The sequence below is a fragment of the Zootoca vivipara genome, chromosome 3 (genome assembly GCF_965207765.1).
Source record: "Zootoca vivipara chromosome 3, rZooViv2.hap1.1, whole genome shotgun sequence".
NCBI lineage: Eukaryota > Metazoa > Chordata > Lepidosauria > Squamata > Lacertidae > Zootoca > Zootoca vivipara.
In genome coordinates, this window is record NC_142586.1 from 2,626,933 (window position 1) to 2,649,266 (window position 22,334).

Consider the following 22,334-nt stretch of genomic DNA (forward strand, 5'->3'; position numbering starts at 1 on the left):
ATTTCTTTGCATTGCTCATTTAAGAAGACCCTCTTATCGCTCCTTGCTGTGTTTTGGAAATCTGCATTCAGTTTCCTGTATCTTTCCCTATCTCCCTTGCATTTTGCTTGCCTCCTCTCCTCCGCTATTTGTAAGGCCTCGTTGGACAGCCATTTTGCTTTCTTGCATTTCCTTTTCCTTGGGATGGTTTTCGTTGCTGCCTCCTGTATAATGTTACGTGCCTCCATCCATAGTTCTTCAGGCACTCTGTCCACCAAATCTAAATCCTTAAACCTGTTCCTCACTTCCACTGTGTATTCATAAGGGATTTGATTCAGATTGTATCTTACTGGCCCAGTGGTTTTTCCTACTTTCTTCAGTTTAAGCTGGAATTTTGCTATAAGAAGCTGATGATCTGAGTTACAGTCAGCTCCAGGTCTTGTTTTTGCTGACTGTATAGAGCTTCTCCATCTTTGGCTGCAGAGAATATAATCAATCTGATTTCGATGCTGCCCATTTGGTGATATCCATGTGTAGAGTCGTCTCTTGTGTTGTTGGAAGAGAGTGTTTGTGATGACCAGCTTGTTCTCTTGACAGAACTCTATTAGCCTTTGCCCTGCTTCATTTTGAACTCCAAGGCCAAACTTGCCAGTTGTTCCTTTTATCTCTTGATTCCCTACTTTAGCATTCCAATCCCCTGTAATGAGAAGAACATCCTTCTTTGGTGTCATTTCTAGAAGGTGTTGTAGGTCTTCGTAGAATTGGTCAATTTCACTTTCTTCAGCACCGGTAGTTGGTGCATAAACTTGGATTACTGTGATGTTAAAAGGTCTGCCTTGGATTCGTATCGAGATCATTCTGTCATTTTTGAGATTGCATCCCATTACAGCTTTTGCCACTCTTTTGTTGACTATGAGGGCCACTCCATTTCTTCTACAGGATTCTTGCCCACAGTAGTAGATATGATAGTCACCCGAACTGAATTCACCCATTCCCTTCCATTTTAGTTCACTGATGCCCAGGATGTCGATATTTATTCTTGTCATCTCATTTTTGACCACCTCCAGCTTACCTCTATTCATGGTTCTTACATTCCAGGTTCCTATGCAATATTTTTCTTTACAGCATCGGACTTTCCTTTCGCTTCCAGGCATATCCGCAACTGAGCGTCCTTTCGGCTTTGGCCCAGCCGCTTCATCAGCTCTGAATCTACTTGTACTTGTCCTCCGCTCTTCCTCAGTAGCATGTTGGACGCCTTCCGACCTGAGGGGCTCATCTTCCAGCGTCATAACTTTTATATGCCTGTTGTCTTTGTCCATGGAGTTTTCTTGGCAGGGATACTGGAGTGGCTTGCCAGTTCCTTCTCCAGGTGGATCACGTTTAGTCAAAACTCTCCACTGTGACCTGTCCATCTTGGGTGGCCCTGCATGGCATAGCTCATAGCTTCTCTGAGTTATTCAAGCCCCTTCGCCACGACAAGGCATTGATCCATGAAGGGGCTGATTTATATACCGCCCTTCATTTAAAGATATGAGAAAGCATAGAGGTACTTGGAGCAAAATTGCAGCCACTTCACTCCTCCACTGGTCTTGCTGCTGCAGTGCTTTCAAGAGTTAAGCCATGGTTTGCCTTAGGGTTACATGTGAATCCAGGTTTAGGGTTTGTTTTCTCTAAACTATGAGCATCAAGTCAGGAGCAAGCATTGGCTACATCTTGTGGTTTGTTTGGAGTGAGACAAACCACAAGCCCAGGTCCTCCTGCCTCCTGCCTCATTCTGCCCTGCTTGCATCCACTTTTACTAGAAGGAGATGAAGAGAAGAATAGATCAACACTGTATATATTTAACCACAAGAATGATTTGTGTGTGTTCCACCTTTATTTCAGGATTTTGGTTTATGGCAAAGTGAGTTTCCCAGACACATCCTGGTAAAAACAGCAAAAAGGGCTGCTGCCATAGGCTACGTTTAGACATCAAAGCATATAAATTGAAAAGAAATTAACACAGCCTAAACTATGCGAGTTTCACAGTTGTGTATTTTGTACTAACACATTTTTTGTGATTGTATTTTGTATAATTTTAACTTTTTTAACTGTTTTCAGTGTTGTATTGGGCAGGTTATGAATTAAAATAAATTTAAACATAATATTTTCATTCTTTTTACAGTAATAAGGAAACTGAAAATAGGTCTTACATTCTGCTAACTGTTGTTTCTCATATAAGCAGCCAAAGTTAATTTGTGGTTCTAAAAGAAGGAGAAAAAGAACAAACCTTATCATTTATTGTCAGCAAAATGTTAATTATTACACATTTAGGAAAAGTACAGCGATTTGAAAGGTGGGGGAGTTCTAAAGTTCTCATTTCCTGAACAGATGTCTTAAGCTTGAAGTGAAATAGACTTGAGCAATCCCAGCAGGTGGGTCAATATTATAAAGGATTGAATGTAATCAGATAGTGAAGTGAACTACGACTGAATCCAAACGAGAAGCTGAGTCAGCCGGCCACCAGAAGTCTAGAAGTAGCATGTGATGCCGATACAAGCCACCACTTTAACCTGGACTCAAACATGAAGTAACTGCACCTTTTGGCCCATCATGAATCTTCTGGGATTAAAAAGATTAATCAGATAAAGAAAATTGATCATTCACTCTGAAATGTCTATTTCAAAATAGCAGGTGAGGAGGATCCAGAAGGCCAAGACCAATGCACTCCTATGAATTTACAATGCCCTCTGGTGGAACTCCAATAAATAAAAACTAACTAGAATGCCCAGCATCAAATATTGCATTATACCGGTATTTAAAACCTAATTTTATAAAATGAGGTTATTACTTTTGACATATATGTTGTCTTTGTTGATTCATTGCTTTAAAATAATTGCTTTGAAATAATTTGAACCAATGGTTTAACTGATTTAACTGCAGAGAATTTCAGGTTCCACAACATAATTCATAAAAAATTCCTATACAGTACTTTCAAAATTCAGAAAGTTTAGATATATATGTGTGTGTTTGTGTTTCAGTTTTGAGAGCTTGAAAAAAAAATCAAGTGAGGAGTGTATATAGTTTTTTTCATGAGGTTTACACCTTACCTGCTTCCTTTTTGTCATAGTAATGATAGATTCCAATGTCTTGGTCTACATAAATAAGGAAACAAAAAACTGAATTATAATTCTGGCACTTGAAATTAGACATGTTTCTTGGGAGGGTGGGAACTATCTTATAAACAGAACTGAGAACCCATGCAGAATGCATGCAGTCATACAAATACTTGCAGAAACACCCACTGAAAAGACTTCAAAATGATTTCAAGCCAGCACCACTTAAATACCTTAATGGGAAACTGTCCAAAATAGATGGGTTTTTAGACTCCATCTGAAAGCCTCCCTATTGATTTACATATGGTTCTACAATTAGAAGGGAGTTCTAAAACCCAGGGAGTGGGGGAATAACTGAAAAGGTCCTCTCTTTGATGCACAAGAAGGTATAGAAAGCAGTACCATTCCATTGACACTACTTGAGGACCAGCTCTATTGGCCCTTCCATCACTCAAGTGTCACCTGGCAGCAGACATTCCATCAGGCTGCGAAAGAGAGGAAGGCAGCTGGGTCATTTCATCAGCTCTGCTGAGAAGCCAGCTACATTTGGTGCCTCTTCACCTTGAGCTGCTTCTAGCCCAGCTGGTTGTCACTAGTGATTTTTTAAACTTTAAGAATCAGTGCCCGAATTTGATTTTTCTCTGTTTACTTACCAATAGCCTTTTTTTCCTCCTCTATATTTTAGATTGTCAGTTTTTTTGGCAATGGCTGTCCTTGTTTTTATTGATTTTATGTAAGCCACTATAGGAGTCCTTCCAGGTGGAGAGCAGTACAGAATGATTTACATAAATAGATAAAGCCCACTAGGCTAGTTGATCTTACAAGCAAACCTACAAATAGGGCCTGCAAAGATGCACTTAAAGCTTGGGTGCCTAGGAAATTTTTCAGATGAACTAGCCCCAAACTGTTCTGTCAGCAAGCAGTGAGTAATAGGCGGGGCGGGGTGAGGTGGGTGGGTCACAAAATAGGTTTTAAAACTTTTATAAAATTCAGTTTTATGTGGACTTTGATGGCATACAGATTGGTATGCCAGATGCAACCTAAGATGGTAAAGGTACTCCTGGCTACCAACACTACCTGCACCTGCTGAATTTAAGGAAAGCCCCAAGATGCAAACTTGGTCCTTTGGGGGAGTCCTCCATTCAAGATCAGTTGCACACTTCCATCCAATTCAGCAGGTTTTCCTACCCACAGTACCTCTGTTGTATATGGATTTAACTTCAGTTTCACTCTCATCTACCTCAAAACCACCTCCAGTTTAGGAGGTTCCTTAGCCTTCTTGAGTTTTAAGATGGAAAGGGGACATAAAAACTGCTTGTCACCTTTACAATGGTGGCACTGTAGTCCAAAATCCCCAGATGATTTCACATCAGCTGTTTCATTTAAGGTAACCTAGAAGGGTAGCATAGTTTGATGATACAGAAAACTACTGAGACATCCATCGGATTGCCACCTTTGGAAGGATCTTTCACCAGTTACTACCGTGTTTCTCATATTATAAGACATGTCTTATATTTATTTTTTCCTCAAAAAAACACACTATGGCTTATTTTCAAGGGATGTCTTATTTTTTTTCCTCCTCCTCCTGCCGCGGCCGACATTGCTGCTGCGCCTATCACTATGTCTTATTTTCGGGGTATGGCTTATATTCCTTGAATGCTTAAAAATCCTGCTATGGCTTATTTTATGGGTATGTCTTAAAATATGAGAAACAGGGTAGATGGGTGACAACTTCACATGTTGTAAAACACAGAGATGTTCTCTATTTTGAAACAATAAGGAAATTATTTTACAGAGACAGGTATTTCTGATATTGTTCTTTCAAATTATCTTTTTTATCCTGAAAGTTGCTCTGAAATTAGTGCAGTTAGAAGTTAGTGGTTTTTGTTTATACATGAGAGGAGTTGTCTCAGTGGATGGAGAGCAAAGGGCAGGGTTTTGTATTATGTATGTTCTGAAAAACATGTATAAAATACTACATGTTAATTTCTGAAAATTGGACATGCTAAAGCCAGCAAAATGGTAGCATCTGCTTTACCTTGAACATGCAAGGTGCTCTTCAAAGACCATAGGTGCATTTCAGAGAGAAAGACAGTCATCTGAAGCAGCTGGCAGTTAATTCTAAAAGAAGAAGAAATTGAATTTGATTATTCAATAAGCTGAAAAAAGAACACTAAGAGCAGCAAGTATCCCAATTTTTAATTCTTTCACAACCAAAGCAACCAGTAGGGAATTTGTAAACTATGTTTATGCCTACTTTCCAGATGTTATTCCTCCGATAGCAAGGTTTGTTAGCCCTAAATGCTTGCACACAACGTTTAGTATACCAGCATGTTCAGATGCTACCAAAAGAGGAGCAAAAAATGTACAGTGGTACCTCGTTTTGCGAACGCAATCCGTTCCGCGGAGGCATTTGCTCGCCGAGGCATTCACTCGCCGAAGGCACGCTTCTGCGTGTGCGCAAAGCACCGATAGAGCGCTTCTGCGCGCACACGCGCTGTGCAGATCACTTCTGCACATCCGACGCCACAGAACCCGGATGTAAACACTTCCAGGTCTGCGGCGTTTGTAAACAGAGGTTTTCGGAAACAGAGGTAGGCATAAACTGAGGTTCCACTGTATCTGCATAAAAGCTTAGCAGTTACTTTTCAAGGAGGTAATCAGTTTTGATGGTAAGAGAAAACAAGAGACTGAGCAAAGGAATAGCAGATTGTTGTTTTTAAAAGGTACCAGAAGAGTAATGAAGGGAGCCTAGATAGAAAGAACAGATAAGTAGATGCGAGGGAAGGAAGACATGTTATATTTAAACTTGAAGTTAAATAAAATACAGAGAAGTGAGAAAGCGAGCCAGTGTAGAGAGCAGAAAAGGGAAGGAACACAGGCATAGTAACAAATGGAATAAAACAGTGAAATAATTCAGACAGGAACAAAGAAGTTTGGGAGAAAATGAAAAAAGGCAAATAAAGTTTTAATTGCCTCAAAAGAGAAAACAGGCAATTTTTTGTTGTTGTAGTTGTTGCTGCTGCTGCTGCTGTTACTTCCTGCCCTTCACCCAAAGGGTTCCAGGGCAGGTTCCGACAATTTAAAACACATATTTTAAACAGCTGATATTACAAACATGGATACAAGATTGCAAGCTTGTGCAGTAAATAAGTTAAATAGAAATAAAAAGTGAGAGAAAGAAGAGGAGAACAGAAACTTGGGTTTATTGGAATTCATTTAACAAATTAGAGGAAGGAAGGAAGGAAGGAAGGAAGGAAGGAAGGAAGGAAGGAAGGAAGGAAGGAAGGAAGGAAGGAAGACATCAAAAATCCTATTTAAGTACAAACTGTGTTCACACAGAACTGAAGGGCAGCAGCCCCCTAATTTCATATGCCTATTTATGGTCCTGCTCTGCTCTTCCTGTCTTCACTATACATTTATGCTTTCTCAAACATGCTAAATAGTGTCCTATTCATCAGTGAAGATGCAGTCCTCAAGTCCTAAGCAGTTTTCTCTCTAAATGGGGCTCTGTAATTGGAAGTAGCCCTGCCAGGATAAAGTGGTTTGGGGGAGAACTGAACTTACTTTTGAACCACTGTGCTAAGTAAATGCTTTCCCTCTTAAATTCAAGTTGCTAGGAGGACTCCTTAAAAGGTAGGGAGTTGTTTGCTGCTCTGAAAATTCATCAACTCAAAAGACAAAAATATATTCAAATTCTTTTTGTTTATGACTATAGCATGCAAGCCAAAGATAACAATGTGGTGGCAAAGTGAGGGCTTTGTGAAGATTTTAAATGTGTGTCAGTATTATCCTTATAATTGTGCCTTTTAGCAGCAACACACTGATGATATACAACTAAAAATATTCTATATTGATTTGAAAGTCACACCGAAGCACATATTGTCAAAAAGGCCTAACTATGGCTTGTATAATAATCGCTGAAAAGAAATACATTATCTGATAACCAAAGAATAGTGTCATGAAAATCACACACTGTAAACTTATTTCCATTTGCTGAGAAGTTGTTTCATGCTCCACTGAATTAATTCTTCACATTTTTAAGAAGTCTGGAAATAAGTCCTATCTTTTGCAATTATAAGTGGTCATGTTATAGCTACAGAGCTTTCAATTTTAAAACATTTACATGTGTAACAGTAGCAAAATTATATCAGGTGGTTACGGGCAAACATGAGAAATAGAAAATGCTTTATTTAACTAAGGCTTCAATTTTCATGTACTGAATAGATTCCATGTCCTTAGGTCTTTAAGTAAAATATCAAATATCATGAGCTCTGCAATGAAATTGTTGGGAGACACAGTAGTCCAGCTTTTATAGACATCCACTCATGCAGTTACAACTTTTAAAAGCATTAATTTACCTCAACAATATTCAACCACTATTTTTATTAGACACTTATTAGACTAACTATCCAGGCCTTAAGGTTAAGTTGTTGACAACAAAGGACAAGATATATTTGATGTTGGCTTTCTTTGGAAGCTCGGTTAAGTCCCCACTCTGCCAGCCTCTAGACATAGAATTAAGACTTTTTTTATTCTACAGTGTTTCAAGACTGATACCTTGTGGGGGTGTATGGTGTGTGTTAATGTAGAAAATCCCAGAGCAGTTCACAAATCTTACTCTCAAATACGTAACCAACTGAAACCATAAAACCATCTATGACCTAAAAACTGCAGCAAATTAAAACAAACCCACAGACTTTTACAGTTACACAAAATCAGTCTAATCATACACACAGTCAGAACTAAAATAACCCAATGAAAGGAAAGACATCCTCAATATCATAGAGTCATAGAGTTGGAAGTGACCCCAAGGGTCATCTAGTCAAATCCCCTGCAATGCAGGAATCTCAACTAAAGCGTCCATGACAGATGGCCATCCAACTTCTGCTTAAAAACCTCCCAAAGAAGGAGAGTTCACAACCTCCCAAGGCAGTCTGGTCCACTGTTGAACAGTTTTTACTGTCAGAAAGTTTTTTCTGATGTTTAGTCAAAATCTCCTTTCTTGTACCTTGAAGCTATTGGTTTAAGTCCTATCCTCCAGGCCAGGAGAAAACAAGCTTGCTCCATCTTCCACATGACTGCCCTTGAGATATCTGAAGTTAGTGGTCTCCTTTTTTCCAAGCTAAACAATTCCCTTAACCGATCCTCATAAGGCTTGGTTTCCAGAACCTTGATCATCTTGGTTGCCCTCCTCTGTACATGTTCTAGCTTGTCAGCATCTTTCTTAAATTATGGTGTGCAGAACTGGACACACTATTCCAGGGACTCAGCTATACAGCTGCAAATAAAATGTTTTAAGTGTGTTTTAAGTGTGATATACAATGTGACACTAAATGGTGATGGTGAGCCTCATGAAAAATTCAATGTAATTTTAAAAACACTTTTAAAAAAGCATTTTCAGAACTTCTTTTATAAGTGTGTAGATTTTACTGAGGTATAGTCTGACCAAGGCAGAAGAATAGAGTTGTACTATTACTTCCCTCGACTGGGACACTATACTTCTGCTTGTGCAGCCTAAAATAGCATCAGCTTCTTCTTCTTCTTCTTCTTCTTCTTCTTCTTCTTCTTCTTCTTCTTCTTCTTCTTGGCTGTTGCATCAGATTGTTGACTCACGTTACGCTTGGAGTCCATCCCTAGATCCTTTTCCCATGGGGGTGGGGTTACTGGGTTGTTCTTGATTTTATTTTGATTATGTATTTTGTGTTTTTATATTGTGAACCACCCTGACACCTGCGGGCATACAAATGGTAATAATAATAGTAATAATAGTAATAATAATAATGTACTGCTAGTAAGGCAGATGTCCATCTTATATTTATACATCTGGTCCTTCCCGCCTAAGTGTAGAACCTGACATTTGTCTCTACTGAAATTCATTCTATTAGCTTGGACTCAGTTCTCCAATTTGTTAAGGCCATTTTGAATTCTGATTCTGTCTTCTGTGGCACTAGCTTAACCCCCCCCCCACAAGCTTGGTATCATCTGCACATTTCATGAGCATCCCCTCAATTCCTTCATCCAAGTCATTTATGAAGACATTGAACAACAAGGGGCCCAGGACAGAACCCTACGGCACCCCACTTGTCACTTTTCCCCAGGATGTTGAGGAATGAGTACTCTTTGAGTTCAGTCAGTCAACCAGCTACAAATCCACCCAACGGTTCCCTTGTTCAACCCACATTTTACGAGCTTCCTCGTGAGAAGATCATGGGGTACTTGGTAAAAATCAAGATACACTATGTCTACTGCATTCCCCTAATTCACCAAACTTGTATCTCCATCAAAATAATAATAATAACCAGATTGGTCTGATATGACTTATTTTTGAGAAACACATGCTGGGTCTTAGTAATCACAGCATCCTTTTCTAAGTGCTCACAGACCAACTGTTGAATTATCAGTTCAATATCAAAATATTGCCATTATGCAGGCACTAAATCCACCACCTCCCAACCCCACACAGAATAAAAGCAAAACACACATGCAGCAGTCAAAGAAATCATAGGAACAACAATGTTTTGATGCTATTCCCCCTTTCTTTCCACACACCCAGCCTGCAACTCACTCAGGCTCATAATTTCCTCATAGTAAGTGCTTCATAGCCAGAAACATTACCTAAATTCCAGCTACTAGAAATCCAGAGCTATCACCCTGAAAAGAGTTCCTTCCAGCTCTCAACTGAGAGGCTTCTTCTTGAAATGAAAGGTGACATATAAATTATTTTTTAAATAATAGTATTACTTCTGCACATACACACATGGCTAATTGATGTTTCAGCAGCTGCCTTTTTGCTCTACTGGTCCTCTCACTTGACAGGCACCGTATTTTTCACTCCATAAGACGCACCTGACTAAAAGACGCACCTAATTTTTAGAGGAGGAAAGGGGGAAAGCCCTGGTTTTTTGGGGATCAGCTCAAAATTGTGCAGTTTTGTTTTTTTGCAAAGGGGGAAAGCTCCATTTTTGGGGGGATCAGCTCAAAGTTGTGCAGTTTTTTTGCAAAGGGGGAAACCTCCATTTTTTGCAAAGGGGATCAGCTCACAGTTGTGTAGCTTTTTTGCAAAGGGGGAAAGCTCCAATTTTTTTAGCATCAGCTCAAAGTTGTGCAGCTTACCTTGCAAAGGGTAAAAAAGATCCTGTCTTTATGGCGTTCAACTCACAGTTCTGCAGCTTCTTTAGGAAAGGAAAGGGAGCCATTTCTACAGTTTCCAGACAGATAATCTAATCAGCCAGTCACATGTCGCTCGGGAAACACAACAATGGAGGCCTGGGCAAGGGGGTGGGGCCGGAAAGGGAGCTAGCTTCTCTTATCTCCCTCCCGATCTCTTGCAATCAGCTGCTGAGCATGTTCTCTTTCCCTCTTGTTAGCCTTTAGCTCTTCCTTAAAAAAAAAAAAAGCACGATCTGCTTTTCGCCCCTAGGCAATTCGGCTCCAGGGACCATGCAATCGCTCCATAAGACGCACAGACATTTCCTCTTCCTCAGTCCAGTATACCTGAAGGAACGTCTCCTCCCCCATCGTTCTGCCCGGACACTGAGGTCCAGTGCCGAGGGCCTTCTGACGGTTCCCTTGCTACGAGAAGCTAAGTTACAAGGAACCAGGCAGAGGGCCTTCTCGGTAGTGGCGCCCACCCTGTGGAATGCCCTCCCACCAGAGGTCAAAGAGAACAACAATTACCAGACCTTTAGAAGGTATCTTAAGGCAGCCCTGTTTAGGGAAGCTTTTAATGTTTGATGGATTTCTGTATTTTAATGTTTTGTTGGAAGCCGCCCAGAGTGGCTGGGGGAACCCGGCCAGATGGGCGGGGTATAAATAATAAATTATTATTATTATTATTATTATTATTATTATTATTATTATTATTATTGAGCGAAAAATACAGAAAAATACTTTCTGAAAGAGCTGAGGTGGCCAGCAACCTCTGGGAGCAGAGGAGCTAGATGTTAAGCTATCCTCTCTGCTCTGGTGATGTTTGTGCCCCTCACACTGCTGCCACCAAAGTCCTCAAGGCGAGCTTGTGGCAGAGACTCCATCCCTAAAAACAGCACCTGGTACAGGTGAAAACCAGAGAGATATATCCTGTGCCAAAGGGATGCAGATTACTGGATGTGAAAGAAAGATGTATTTGTGACAATGGAACAGCCATGCTGATCTGAAATCTTTCTATATAAAAAAGATTACACACACACACAAACTACATATATCTTTGCAAAAACTATACAAAACCATGATGTGTTGCTATAAATAGCTTTGCCATTGTGCATCACTATTTTGATGGTGGGGGGCAGCAGGATAAATAAATTTTCCCTGGATCTCAACAATGTAAAATTATTTTAAATAGAATGATAATAAAGCTGATACTGTGGATCTACATGGAAGAGTCCAGTTCCACGAGAGCTAGAGGCTCATGGCAAAACAAGCAATGTCATCAAGCAGAGAGCAAACAGGAACAGGACCTTAGACAGCTCCAAGAAGCCCTGCTAAGGAAGGTAGATGGGATGATAATGGAGCCAACTGAAGCTTCCTGCAGGCTGATCTGAAGTGTAGTAGCCTCTGCTTTTCTAAAGAAACTGGGTGGCTAGTTAAAGGTATCTCATCTTATTTTGTAGTCTTTGAATTCTGTGAGGCACAGCAGAGGACTCATCCTCTGAGTCAGAGGATGGTGGCAGTGTTTATTTGTTATTTATTTTTATATTTATATTCATATCCTGCTGTAGCGGACCAACCACTTAATACCACCAATTAATAATGTGGCGGATCCACTCCCACTATCTGCCCCTATTAAATATAGTGCACCCACCTCACTCTGCACCAATTACACAAATTTCTACAATTAACCATAGGCTATTGTTGGGGGGCTTGTGTGAGGGAAAACTTAGTGATTAGAGCAGGCCTACAACTCCCATAATCCCTAGCTAGCAGGACCAGTCATCAGGGATGATGGGAATTGTAGTCTCAAAAACATTTGGAGGGCCAAGGTTGAGGAAGCCTGGATTAGAGTCTCAGGCAGAAGTTGATTAAACAAACAAGAAAAGTTTTATTTAACTAAAGAAGTTTATGAAACAATGTGGATCAGGAAATGCGTTTTTTAAAAAAGAAGTTTACTTGTTTACTTTAACTAACTCTTAAGATATCTCAGGCTTAAACATACCACTATAGGCAAAGCTCTTCTTGAACTTCAGTTACCTGGCATGCTATGGGTCCATGGGGTCACGAAGAGTCGGACACGACTAAACAACTAAACAACAACAAGCGGAGGCTTGACAGCCATGTGTCAGGAATGCTATTATGGTGTTTCCTGCTTAGCAGGGGGTTGGACTGGATGGCCCTTGTGGTCTCTTCCGACTCTATGATTCTATGATTCTAATGAAGGCTGGTACTCAGTGTTCAACTGATGCTGGAAGTTAGCTTACAAACCTTAGAAATGTTTATCAAAAAGGATATGCAAAGTGATCAAAGTACAAATTGTTAGATTCTGAAGAGGATTAAAAGTTTTACATTCATATTTTACTAGAGAATTATTTATTATTTATTTAACTTATTAGTCATTTAGTCTAAGCAACTTACAAAAGATTAAAGGCAAATGCATAGTATAAAAATAAACAGAATACATTACAATAAAAAACATCACAAAACCGTAAGGCCTGTGTAGCTTATTTGATAGCAGATGAGTGATCCAAACTAAAGATATCTCTTGACACAGGATAACTATAGGAATCTGAACTGCCAACTCTTTTAAGAACACTATTTCAATAAGTTATAAACTGAAGTGTTGAGAATCATATAGTTTTAAGAAGTTATTTACTACAGAAAAGATAAAACTATTTTAAATATGAATGAGAATTAATTAAAGAGAAACCATTTCTAAAAATTCACAAAAATTGTAAGAATAATCCACTTAAATGAAACACAACGTTTCTATTTCTGCCTTTCTGTTCTTTTCTGATCTTCAAACAGAATTACATTAGGAAAAACACTTTATTTTCAGATTTGCCCACCTCCATTGAAGGAAAGAAAAGAACCATCAGCATTTACATTCTAATAATTCAAGATTGCTGCACTACTTGTTTAGGTTTATTGTGTGTCCTTGTACAGATAGGGAGGACAAAATGACTTTGAAGAAGCATATGCACTCGTTCAAACATTTCAGTAATCACATTTAAAATAATTAAGTACCAAAAATAAAGTACTGTATTTGCATAAGTGTAAATGTTATAATTTTAATACATTACTTTTAATATGCACCTTTTCTTAGCAGCTCAAGACAGACTCCTTCCATCTGAATAAGAAAACATGAATATGAAAACATTCCTAGTCTACACAAATATTTGGCTCTGATCATTGCTCACCAAGCACATATATGATTGCAGGGATTTGCGTGTTTGTTTTTTTACAGCCCACATGTGAAGGCTCATTTCGAAGTGATGGAGTCCACATGTGCCAGCCTGACCATGTGGAACGTCTCCAGGAGTTTGGAATGCTTCCAAGGCAAGAGACTTAAAACATGATGTAACTTCTAACACGTGAAATGGGTTAAATGGCCTAGCTTTTTTGTATACTGAGCGATGTAGAAGCCAGCTCCTCCATACTAGTGATGTTTTGGTATGAAGAAAGACTGTAATTTTATAATGCCACTCATCAATATATTAACCTTTGGGGGAGGGGTGTTCCTACAATCAAGTGGTATATATTTTAATGAATGAATATAATAGCAAACCTATAATGGCTGCTTACACACAATCCCCATAAAGCTGCCAGGCTATAAAGAACATGGCATCTTAATTTATCACTCCTGGACTAGTTAATGAGTGATGTTTAAAGATCTCTTAAATTAAAGTTGTTAGAAATTAAAGTTCAATATCCTCTTATACCTAATACGGGGAACATAAGTTGAGTGGTTAATGTGCATTATAACCAGCCACAGTACAAAATAATAATAATAACTCGCCACTGTGTACAGACACCAGACAGGGCCACCAGATTGGCTCTGCACACTGCCTTCACCTAAGCTCCTCATACCCTTTCCTTCTTGGTAAGTAGCAGCGTGGTGAATGTGCACAATGGCCAGTTATTATGCACATTAACCTCTCAACTTACATTCCACTTTACATACCTACCAGGTCAAGGTCTCCTAAGGAGGAGAGTGGACATGTACAAGGTTAACAGTTTCCCTCATAGGAAAGTCTAGCTATGTCATTTGCTCTTGGCGCTTGTTTCAGCACTTCCTCCTTTTATACTTTTCTATTTTAACTAGAAAATGACAGAATATTCTGGGTTTTACTTTTTCTTTTGTCTTGTTTTCAAAATTGGTATTATAGTTAGTTCATTATTCTATCACAAAAATCTTGATCAGACATCTGAGTTTTCAGATAAACAGAACATCTGTAATCTTACCACCCCAGGCATCTATTACCACATTTATCTGAAGAAGTGTGCATGCACACGAAAGCTCATACCAAAATATAAACTTAGTTGGTCTTTAAGGTGCTACTGAAGGAATTTTTTTATTTCACATTTATTATATTATACCTTTACCATTTGTTTGTATGACTGAAATAATTAGTTCCATTTCCATCATTAGGTCTCTTGATGGACTGATAAGTGGTCACTCTTAGGAAGTCTGGCTTTCTGCCACTTTGTAAGACCAGTCCTTTAACAATGAATTTGTTAAAAGGAGTGTCTATAAAGAATACTCTTAGAATATTTACGGTATTATCATAGCTGCCAAGTTCTCCCTTTTTTAAAGAGAAATTCCCTTATGCTGAATAGGCTTCCTCGTGAGAAAAGGGAAAACTTGGCAGCTATGTATTATCCAATTAACACTTTTCCAATTAAGTACGTAGGAGTCAGGAATAGCTTCCTAAGCTAACCTGTTCTTCCTGTTGTCTGCATATTCTAACATTTTAATTTGCAGCTCAGGAGGGAGTCATACACCTTACCATCAGTTGTCTGTGTAAAAACATTACAGTATTTAGTAGAAAAATGTATTGTAGAATTTACTAGCTTAATTAAGCATTATCAGCATTTGTGAACCACCTTATACTGAGGTACCATTTGGGCAAGAGCCCCATTCTGCATGGGAATATTAAGATTTAAGTAGGGTTTCTACAGAAAAACTTTCATGTTTTAATACAGTCAAAAGAAATAGAAAAGCAATCACAGTCTATGTTTCTTTCAGACAGTCTGGAGGCAGAAACACAAAAAATGCACTTAGCTTATGTCATTATCTAGCCCTTTAGCATCATTTTAAAAGCTTATAATTAAGAACCATCTTCTGTAAGAAGGCAATTCTTTCCAAAAGAACATGTTTTAACTGTATTTTTTTTTAACTCAAAGATACCAAACATATTTCTATCCTTTACAATAGAAAGGAATAGTTTTAGAAAAGGATACTTGCCAGGCATTTAGACCTCTCATATCAAACAGAGTCAAACTTGAAGTAGTGCACTGAACTACAACAAACTGAGTTTTCCTGAATGCCTTTCTAGGTAAGATTCCACCACTTTTATTTGTAATGGGGGAGTGCAACGTAAGAGGAAAAAACTCTCTATATTACTAGATCTATTGCTAGATCAAGCAACACAACTGAATAAAGCACCATTATATTTACTAGCAAAACTGCAGGAATATGCTAGGGTTGCCATATTTTGAAGAGCAAAAGAGAGGCCCCTATGACAACTCTCATTTTAAATACCCCTGCTATATGTAAGCTACTTAAGCTGTGATATATTGCTGAGGGGGGCAGAAGAGAGGACGAAAGCAAGACTTCAGCCACCAGTTATGTCTATGTCTCCTCCAGAAAGTATAGCCAGAGACATTTTGACAAATTTAAAAAATCCACCCGGACAGAAATTTTAACCCTGAAAAAGAGGACTACTGGTAGGTCAAATGCATTAACTTTCAAAATGTATTCATATCTCATAACCCTATTATGTACAAAATACATATATCTGGTTTGCAAATTTGCAGTATATCAAACTGTGCAGTAATGTTTAATTTCTACATATTCATATAATTTTGACCATTTATGTGAATGGTATTCACAGAAAAAAGGATTAAATGTATTTCCGGAGTGCTGCTACAAAGCACAATTCATCTATGTAATAACAGGTAACAGGTAACAAGACTTAAGACTGAAGTCAAGCACGACAGGTCCTTGATACAGAAGCACCCTCTAATGGATGCAAAGTGGCCTACATGCTGGAACAACCTACAAAGCTTTATGATCATGAAGAAAGCTGAAAAGTAAGTGAGGAGGAGCTGATCTGCCAGCATGAACCCACCTGAACATACACAGAATTACTGGAGTGTTCAATACAAAAAGGGAAAAATAAAACTAGTGTGTGTAGTACAAAACTAAGCAGTTATTTATAGCCTGTGCCCATTTCACTTCATGAGAAGCAGAAATCTAATAGGTGAAGTTTTCCACATCTCCAGCAAAGAAAATGCTAGAAAAAGCTCAAACAACTGAATTTCTGGTTCTTATGCAATCATTACAAATACATGTACCATGTATCTTCCTAAGGCATGCAATGAGTTATGTAATAATACCCCAATATTCTTCCACCACACACAGTCAAGCCCAAACTTTAATGCTTTGGGGAAAGACAATAGCTCAGTGGTAGAAAACATGCTTTCCATATAAAAGTCCCAGGTTCAACCCCAACATCTTCAGACAGCACTGAGAAATACCTACTAGAGAGCCACTCTATGCAGACCACAGGTTGTTCGTAACCCGAGGTATTACTGTAGTGTTCTGTCAGGAGAACAAGCTGGTCATCAAACACTCTTTTCCAACAACACGAGAGATGACTACGCATGGACATCACCAGATGGGCAGCATCGAAATCAGATTGATTATATTCTCTGCAGCCAAAGATGGAGAAGCTCTATACAGTCAGCAAAAACAAGACCTGGAGCTAACTGTGACTCAGATCATCAGCTTCTTATAGCAAAATTCAAGCTTAAACTGAAGAAAGTAGGAAAACCACTGGGCCAGTAAGATACAATCTAAATCAAATCCTTTATAAATACACAGTGGGAGTGAGGAACAGGTTTAAGGATTTAAATTTGGTGGACAGAGTGCCTGAAGAACTATGGATGGAGGCTCGTAACATTATACAGGAGGCAGCAACGAAAACCATCCCAATGAAAAGGAAATGCATGAAGCAAAATGGCTGTCCAACGAGGCCTGGTAGAGAGAAGGCAAGCCAAATATAAGGGAGATAGTGAAAGATACAGATGGCAGTCACGAAATTAAAAGATGCCTGCTTCTTGGGAGAAAAGCAATGACAAACCTAGACAGCATCTTAAAAAGCAGAGACATCACCTTGCTGACAAAGGTCCGTATAGTTAAAGCTATGGTTTTCCCAGTAATGATGTATGGAGGTGAGAGCTGGAGAGAAGGCTGATCACTGAAGAATTGATGCTTTTGAATTATGGTGCTGCAGGAGACTCTTGAGTGTCACATGGACTGCAAGATCAAACTTATCCATTCTTAAGGAAATCAGCTGAGGCTCCAATACTTTGGCCACCTCATGAGAAGAGAAGACTCCCTGGAAAAGACCCTGATGTTGGGAAAGATTGAGGGCAGAAGGAGAAGGAGAAAGATTGAGGGCAGAAGGAGGACAAGATGGTTGGACAGTGTTCTTGAAGCTACTAACATGAGTCTGACCAAACTGCGGGAGGCAGTGGAAGACAGGAGTGCCTGGTGTGCTCTAGTCTAGTCCATGGGGTCACGAAGAGTCGGACACAACTAAACAACAACAAACAACAATGCAATCAGGGGAAATGCAATCAGGGGACAGAGAAATGCAATCAGGGGACAGAGAAAGGGCAGAACTCCTCAATGCCTTCTTTGCCTCAGTCTTCTCCAAGAAAGAAAACAACGCCCGACCTGAAGAATATGGAGCAGATGATTCAGCAGGGGAAACACAGCCCAGAATAAGTAAGGAGGTAGTACAAGAATACTTGGCTAGTTTAGATGTATTCAAGTCTCCAGGGCCAGATGAACTACATCCAAGAGTATTAAAAGAACTGGCAGAGGTGATTTCAGAACCATTGGCAATAATCTTTGAAAATTCCTGGAGAACAGGCGAAGTTCCAGCAGACTGGAGGAGGGCAAATGTTGTCCCTATTTTCAAAAAGGGGAAAAGAGAGGACCCAAACAATTACCGCCCAGTCAGCCTGACATCAATACCAGGAAAGATTCTAGAGCAGATCATTAAGCAAACAGTCTGTGAGCACCTAGAAAGAAACTCTGTGATCACTAAAAGTCAGCATGGGTTCCTGAAAAATAAGTCATGTCAGACTAATCTGATCTCATTTTTTGACAGAATTACAAGCCTGGTAGATGAAGGGAACGCTGTGGATGTAGCCTATCTTGATTTCAGCAAGGCCTTTGACAAGGTGCCCCATGATATTCTTGAAAAGAAGCTGGTAAAATGTGGGCTAGACAATGCTACCATTCAGTGGATTTGTAACTGGCTTACTGACCGAACCCAAAGGGTGCTCATCAATGGCTCCTCCTCATCCTGGAGAGTAGTGACTAGTGGGGTGCCACAGGGTTCTGTCTTGGGCCCAGTCTTGTTCAACATCTTTATCAATGACTTGGATGATGGGCTTGAGGGCATCCTGAGCAAGTTTGCAGATGACACCAAATTGGGAGCTAACACCCCCAGAGGACAGGATCACACTTCAGAATGACCTTAACAGATTAGACAACTGGGCCAAAGCAAACAAGATGAATTTTAACAAGGAGAAATGTAAAGTACTACACTTGGGCAAAAAAAATGAAAGGCACAAATACAGGATGGGAGACACCTGGCTTGAGAGCAGTACATGTGAAAAGGATCTAGGAGTCTTGGTAGACCACAAACTTGACATGAGTCAGCAGTGTGATGCAGCAGCTAAAAAAGCCAATGCAATTCTGGGCTGCATCGATAGGAGTATAGCATCTAGATCAAGGGAAGTAATAGTACCACTGTATTCTGCTCTGGTCAGACCTCACCTGGAGTACTGTGTCCAGTTCTGGGCACCACAGTTCAAGAAGGATACTGATAAGCTGGAACGTGTCCAGAAGAGGGCAACCAAAATGGTCAAAGGCCTGGAAACGATGCCTTATGAGGAACGGCTTAGGGAGCTGGGTATGTTTAGCCTGGAGAAGAGAAGGTTAAGGGGTGATATGATAACCATGTTCAAATATATAAAAGGATGTCATATAGAGGAGGGAGAAAGGTTGTTTTCTGCTGCTCCAGAGAAGCGGACACGGAGCAACGGATTCAAACTACAAGAAAGAAAATCCCACCTAAACATTAGGAAGAACTTCCTGACAGTAAGAGCTGTTCGGCAGTGGAATTTGCTGCCAAGGAGTGTGGTGGAGTCTCCTTCTTTGGAGGTCTTTAAGCAGAGGCTTGACAGCCATCTGTCAGGAATGCTTTGATGGTGTTTCCTGCTTGGCAGGGGGTTGGACTGGATGGCCCTTGTGGTCTCTTCCAACTCTATGATTCTATGATTCTATTCTATGATTCTAACAACAAAAGCAAACAGTCTAATTTGTCAGCGCCTAAATGTTATCGAGCGTCAGAACAACTTGGCCATAATAAGGAAATTTTGCCCATGGTAAGACTATTTTCCACCTTCCCATTTCAGCTCTCTGGCACCCTATCTGCATAACCTAGCAATCCCAAAATATAGACGCGCCTTTACCCTCACAAGATTGAATGCATTGCTCTCAGCTGTACTTGAGGGACGATTCCTACCAATTCCACACGAAAAACGCTTATGTCCGTGTGGAAATGGCAATACCGAATCAGTGGCGCACGTTCTTTTGGCTTGCACTCTATATAAAGACTTGAGGAATGAGATTATCACCCCTCTCTTATTGTCCATTCACTACCACAGTGTCCTTTCTCCTGGCAAATCAAGAGGAGCAGATGACAGCAAAGGTTCCAAGGTTTTTAGCTGGGGCAACCAGAATAAGGTCCACTATTTGACTGCTGAGTCAGGACCCTAAAGTGTGTTTTATATAATCAACTTTTTATTTCTGTTCTTTGTATACTGCATTGCTGTTTTGTTGCTATGGCCAATGGCTGACGCAAATAAAGATTCATTCATTCATTCATCGGACATTGTGATACATCAGTATATCACAATGTTTAGTTTTCACAATGCTGAAAACCAGATATCGCCCAGCCCTACTTACAAAAATGAACACTGAAGGCAAGTATATAAAAAAGTATAAGACAACTAAAAATGTACAAGTGGTGGATGGAATTCAAAGTAGTGCTAAGATGAATCTCTCCCCCCCCCCACTTTCCCCCCTCAATGCACTGTTCTAGGGGTTCTCCTGATCTCCTTCCCCAGAACCGATTGGGGGGGGGGTGACAGGAAGTGTGTGAGGGGAGGAAAGGGGGCAAACCCTGTTGTGCTAGGGGAAACTAGCTCCTGCTAGCTCAACTATTTAGTTGAATCCAGCCTGCTATATATGTAAAACCCCGCTCTACCCCAAAATATAAGCAGAAAATTAATATCCATAGGTCTGGATAAATAAGCATGTCTTTGTTTGGAATGTAAAAATAGTGATGGTGCCAGGCATTTCTTCATTGGAAGAGAACCACCACTGAGAAGGCCTCTTCTTTTGTCACCACCCTCTGCACCTGTCTGGGAGGTGGCACACAGATAAAAGACTCAGATGAAGAACACAAGGTCTGAGTTGGTTCTTGTGAAGAGAGGAGGTCCTCGAATTATTGGGCATCTGAGTTACACAAGGCTTTAGAGGTGAAAGCTTTGAAACTTTACAGGCTCACTTTGAATTGGGCCTGAAGCTAATTGGCAGCCATTGCAGTTGGTCCAGGATTAGTGGTATGTGTTGAGATCATCTTGCCCCAGTGACCAATCTGGCAGCTGAATTCCGTATCTGCAGTTTACAAACTGTTTTCAAGTGCCATGTATAAAAACATTGCAGTAATAGAGGTTACCAGAGCATAAAGAACAGAAGTCAGGCTGTCCAGATAGGGCTGTAGCTGGTCCACCAGCTAAAGCTACTAGAAGGAACTTGGCACCAATAAATCCTCAAGCCACAATCCTTGATCCAGAACTGCCCCAAATGATGCACTCGCTCCTTCAGAAGGAGTATAATAACCCTGTCAAAAACAGGACATATCTCACCCATCCAACCTAGGGAACCACTCTAGATTAAGCTTTAGTTTATTGACACTTTTCCAATCCATTATTAAGCCCAGACATTGGTCTAGTGTTAACAATCCAGTTCCAATCCCCAAACTGGATTGTAACTTTAAACAACAGCCTTGCTATGTATGCCAAAGGTGATCATGCCCAAGATAAACAACCTGAGATCTTTTTTTTGGCAAAGGAATGCAAGGATGTAACAGTAAACAACCAGTCTCAGTTCTTTCGTTGCAAGGCAGTATATGGACAAATAACTAGACCAAGGAAATTTCAAAAGCTTTCTTTCTTAGCAAAACTTTTACACAGCTAGGGCACCCTCTCCCAAACGGGAAGTTGCCCTTGAAAAAGGGGGAACAGAAATTGGAGGGAAGGGATTCAACTGGTGCTGAGAAAGAGCTGTATTTTAAGAGACATGTGATGGAGATTGTGAAAGTGACAAAATCCACCGCCAAAAATTCAGGTTTGTCTCAACATTGTTCTCTTCACATGCATGGGAACATCCATTACGTAAACGCAGAGTTTCCACATGTTAAAGCAGCCAAGTCCAGATTGCTTGCATCACAGTTCAAGCTTGATCTTCACACCTCACATGTACAAGCCTGAAATATACTCGGAGTCGAGAGTGAATTTCATGCTCTTTATTCAGCTCATATTCATCAAGGAGAAGAAGAGAAGACGAATGGCTCTTTTCCCAAAACCATCTGCTTATATACATTATTTACACAATGGGCCTTGCGTGATTGGCTACTTCAGGGCTACACCTGTGGGCCAATTATATTGTGGATTGACTTCTGCCTGCAGCCTGATTGGCTGCTCCTACAGGCCAATCAGGTAGCAGATTCACTTCTGCCAGCCGCCTGATTGGCTGCTCCAGCAGGCCAATCAGGTTGCGGATTCACTTCCACCTGGAGTTGGATTGGGTAGCTCCCGCTGATTCTGAATCCTATTGTTCTAGGATTCAGCTCAGTACATAACACCCCTCCCCTCTAAGTTCCAGTCCTGCCCGGGAAGTTGCATTCGTAGTCCCCAAGGTCTGCTGGCCGCCTCCGTGTGCGTTGTGGCCTGGGG

The 22,334-nt window shown here is 40.2% G+C and overlaps 1 protein-coding gene across 16 annotated transcripts in view; it reads right to left on the minus strand.

Moving 5' to 3' along the window:
• The window catches only part of WDPCP (WD repeat containing planar cell polarity effector), a 210,478-nt gene that overhangs the window by 142,697 nt on the left and 45,447 nt on the right, over positions 1–22,334 (minus strand). For 15 of the 16 annotated variants that reach the window (XR_015949268.1, XR_015949267.1, XR_015949269.1 and 12 more), the window contains exons 2-4: positions 5,113–5,195; positions 3,069–3,113; positions 2,172–2,222 (exon numbers count right to left, since the gene is read on the minus strand). Coding sequence is in view for 7 of the 16 variants with exons in the window: in XM_088667074.1 (XP_088523200.1) it covers positions 2,172–2,222; positions 3,069–3,113; positions 5,113–5,173 (157 nt within the window). In the remaining 9 variants the exon portion in view is untranslated. The remainder of the gene's footprint in view (positions 1–2,171; positions 2,223–3,068; positions 3,114–5,112; positions 5,196–22,334) is intronic. The other variant, XM_088667075.1, reaches the window with a different exon arrangement.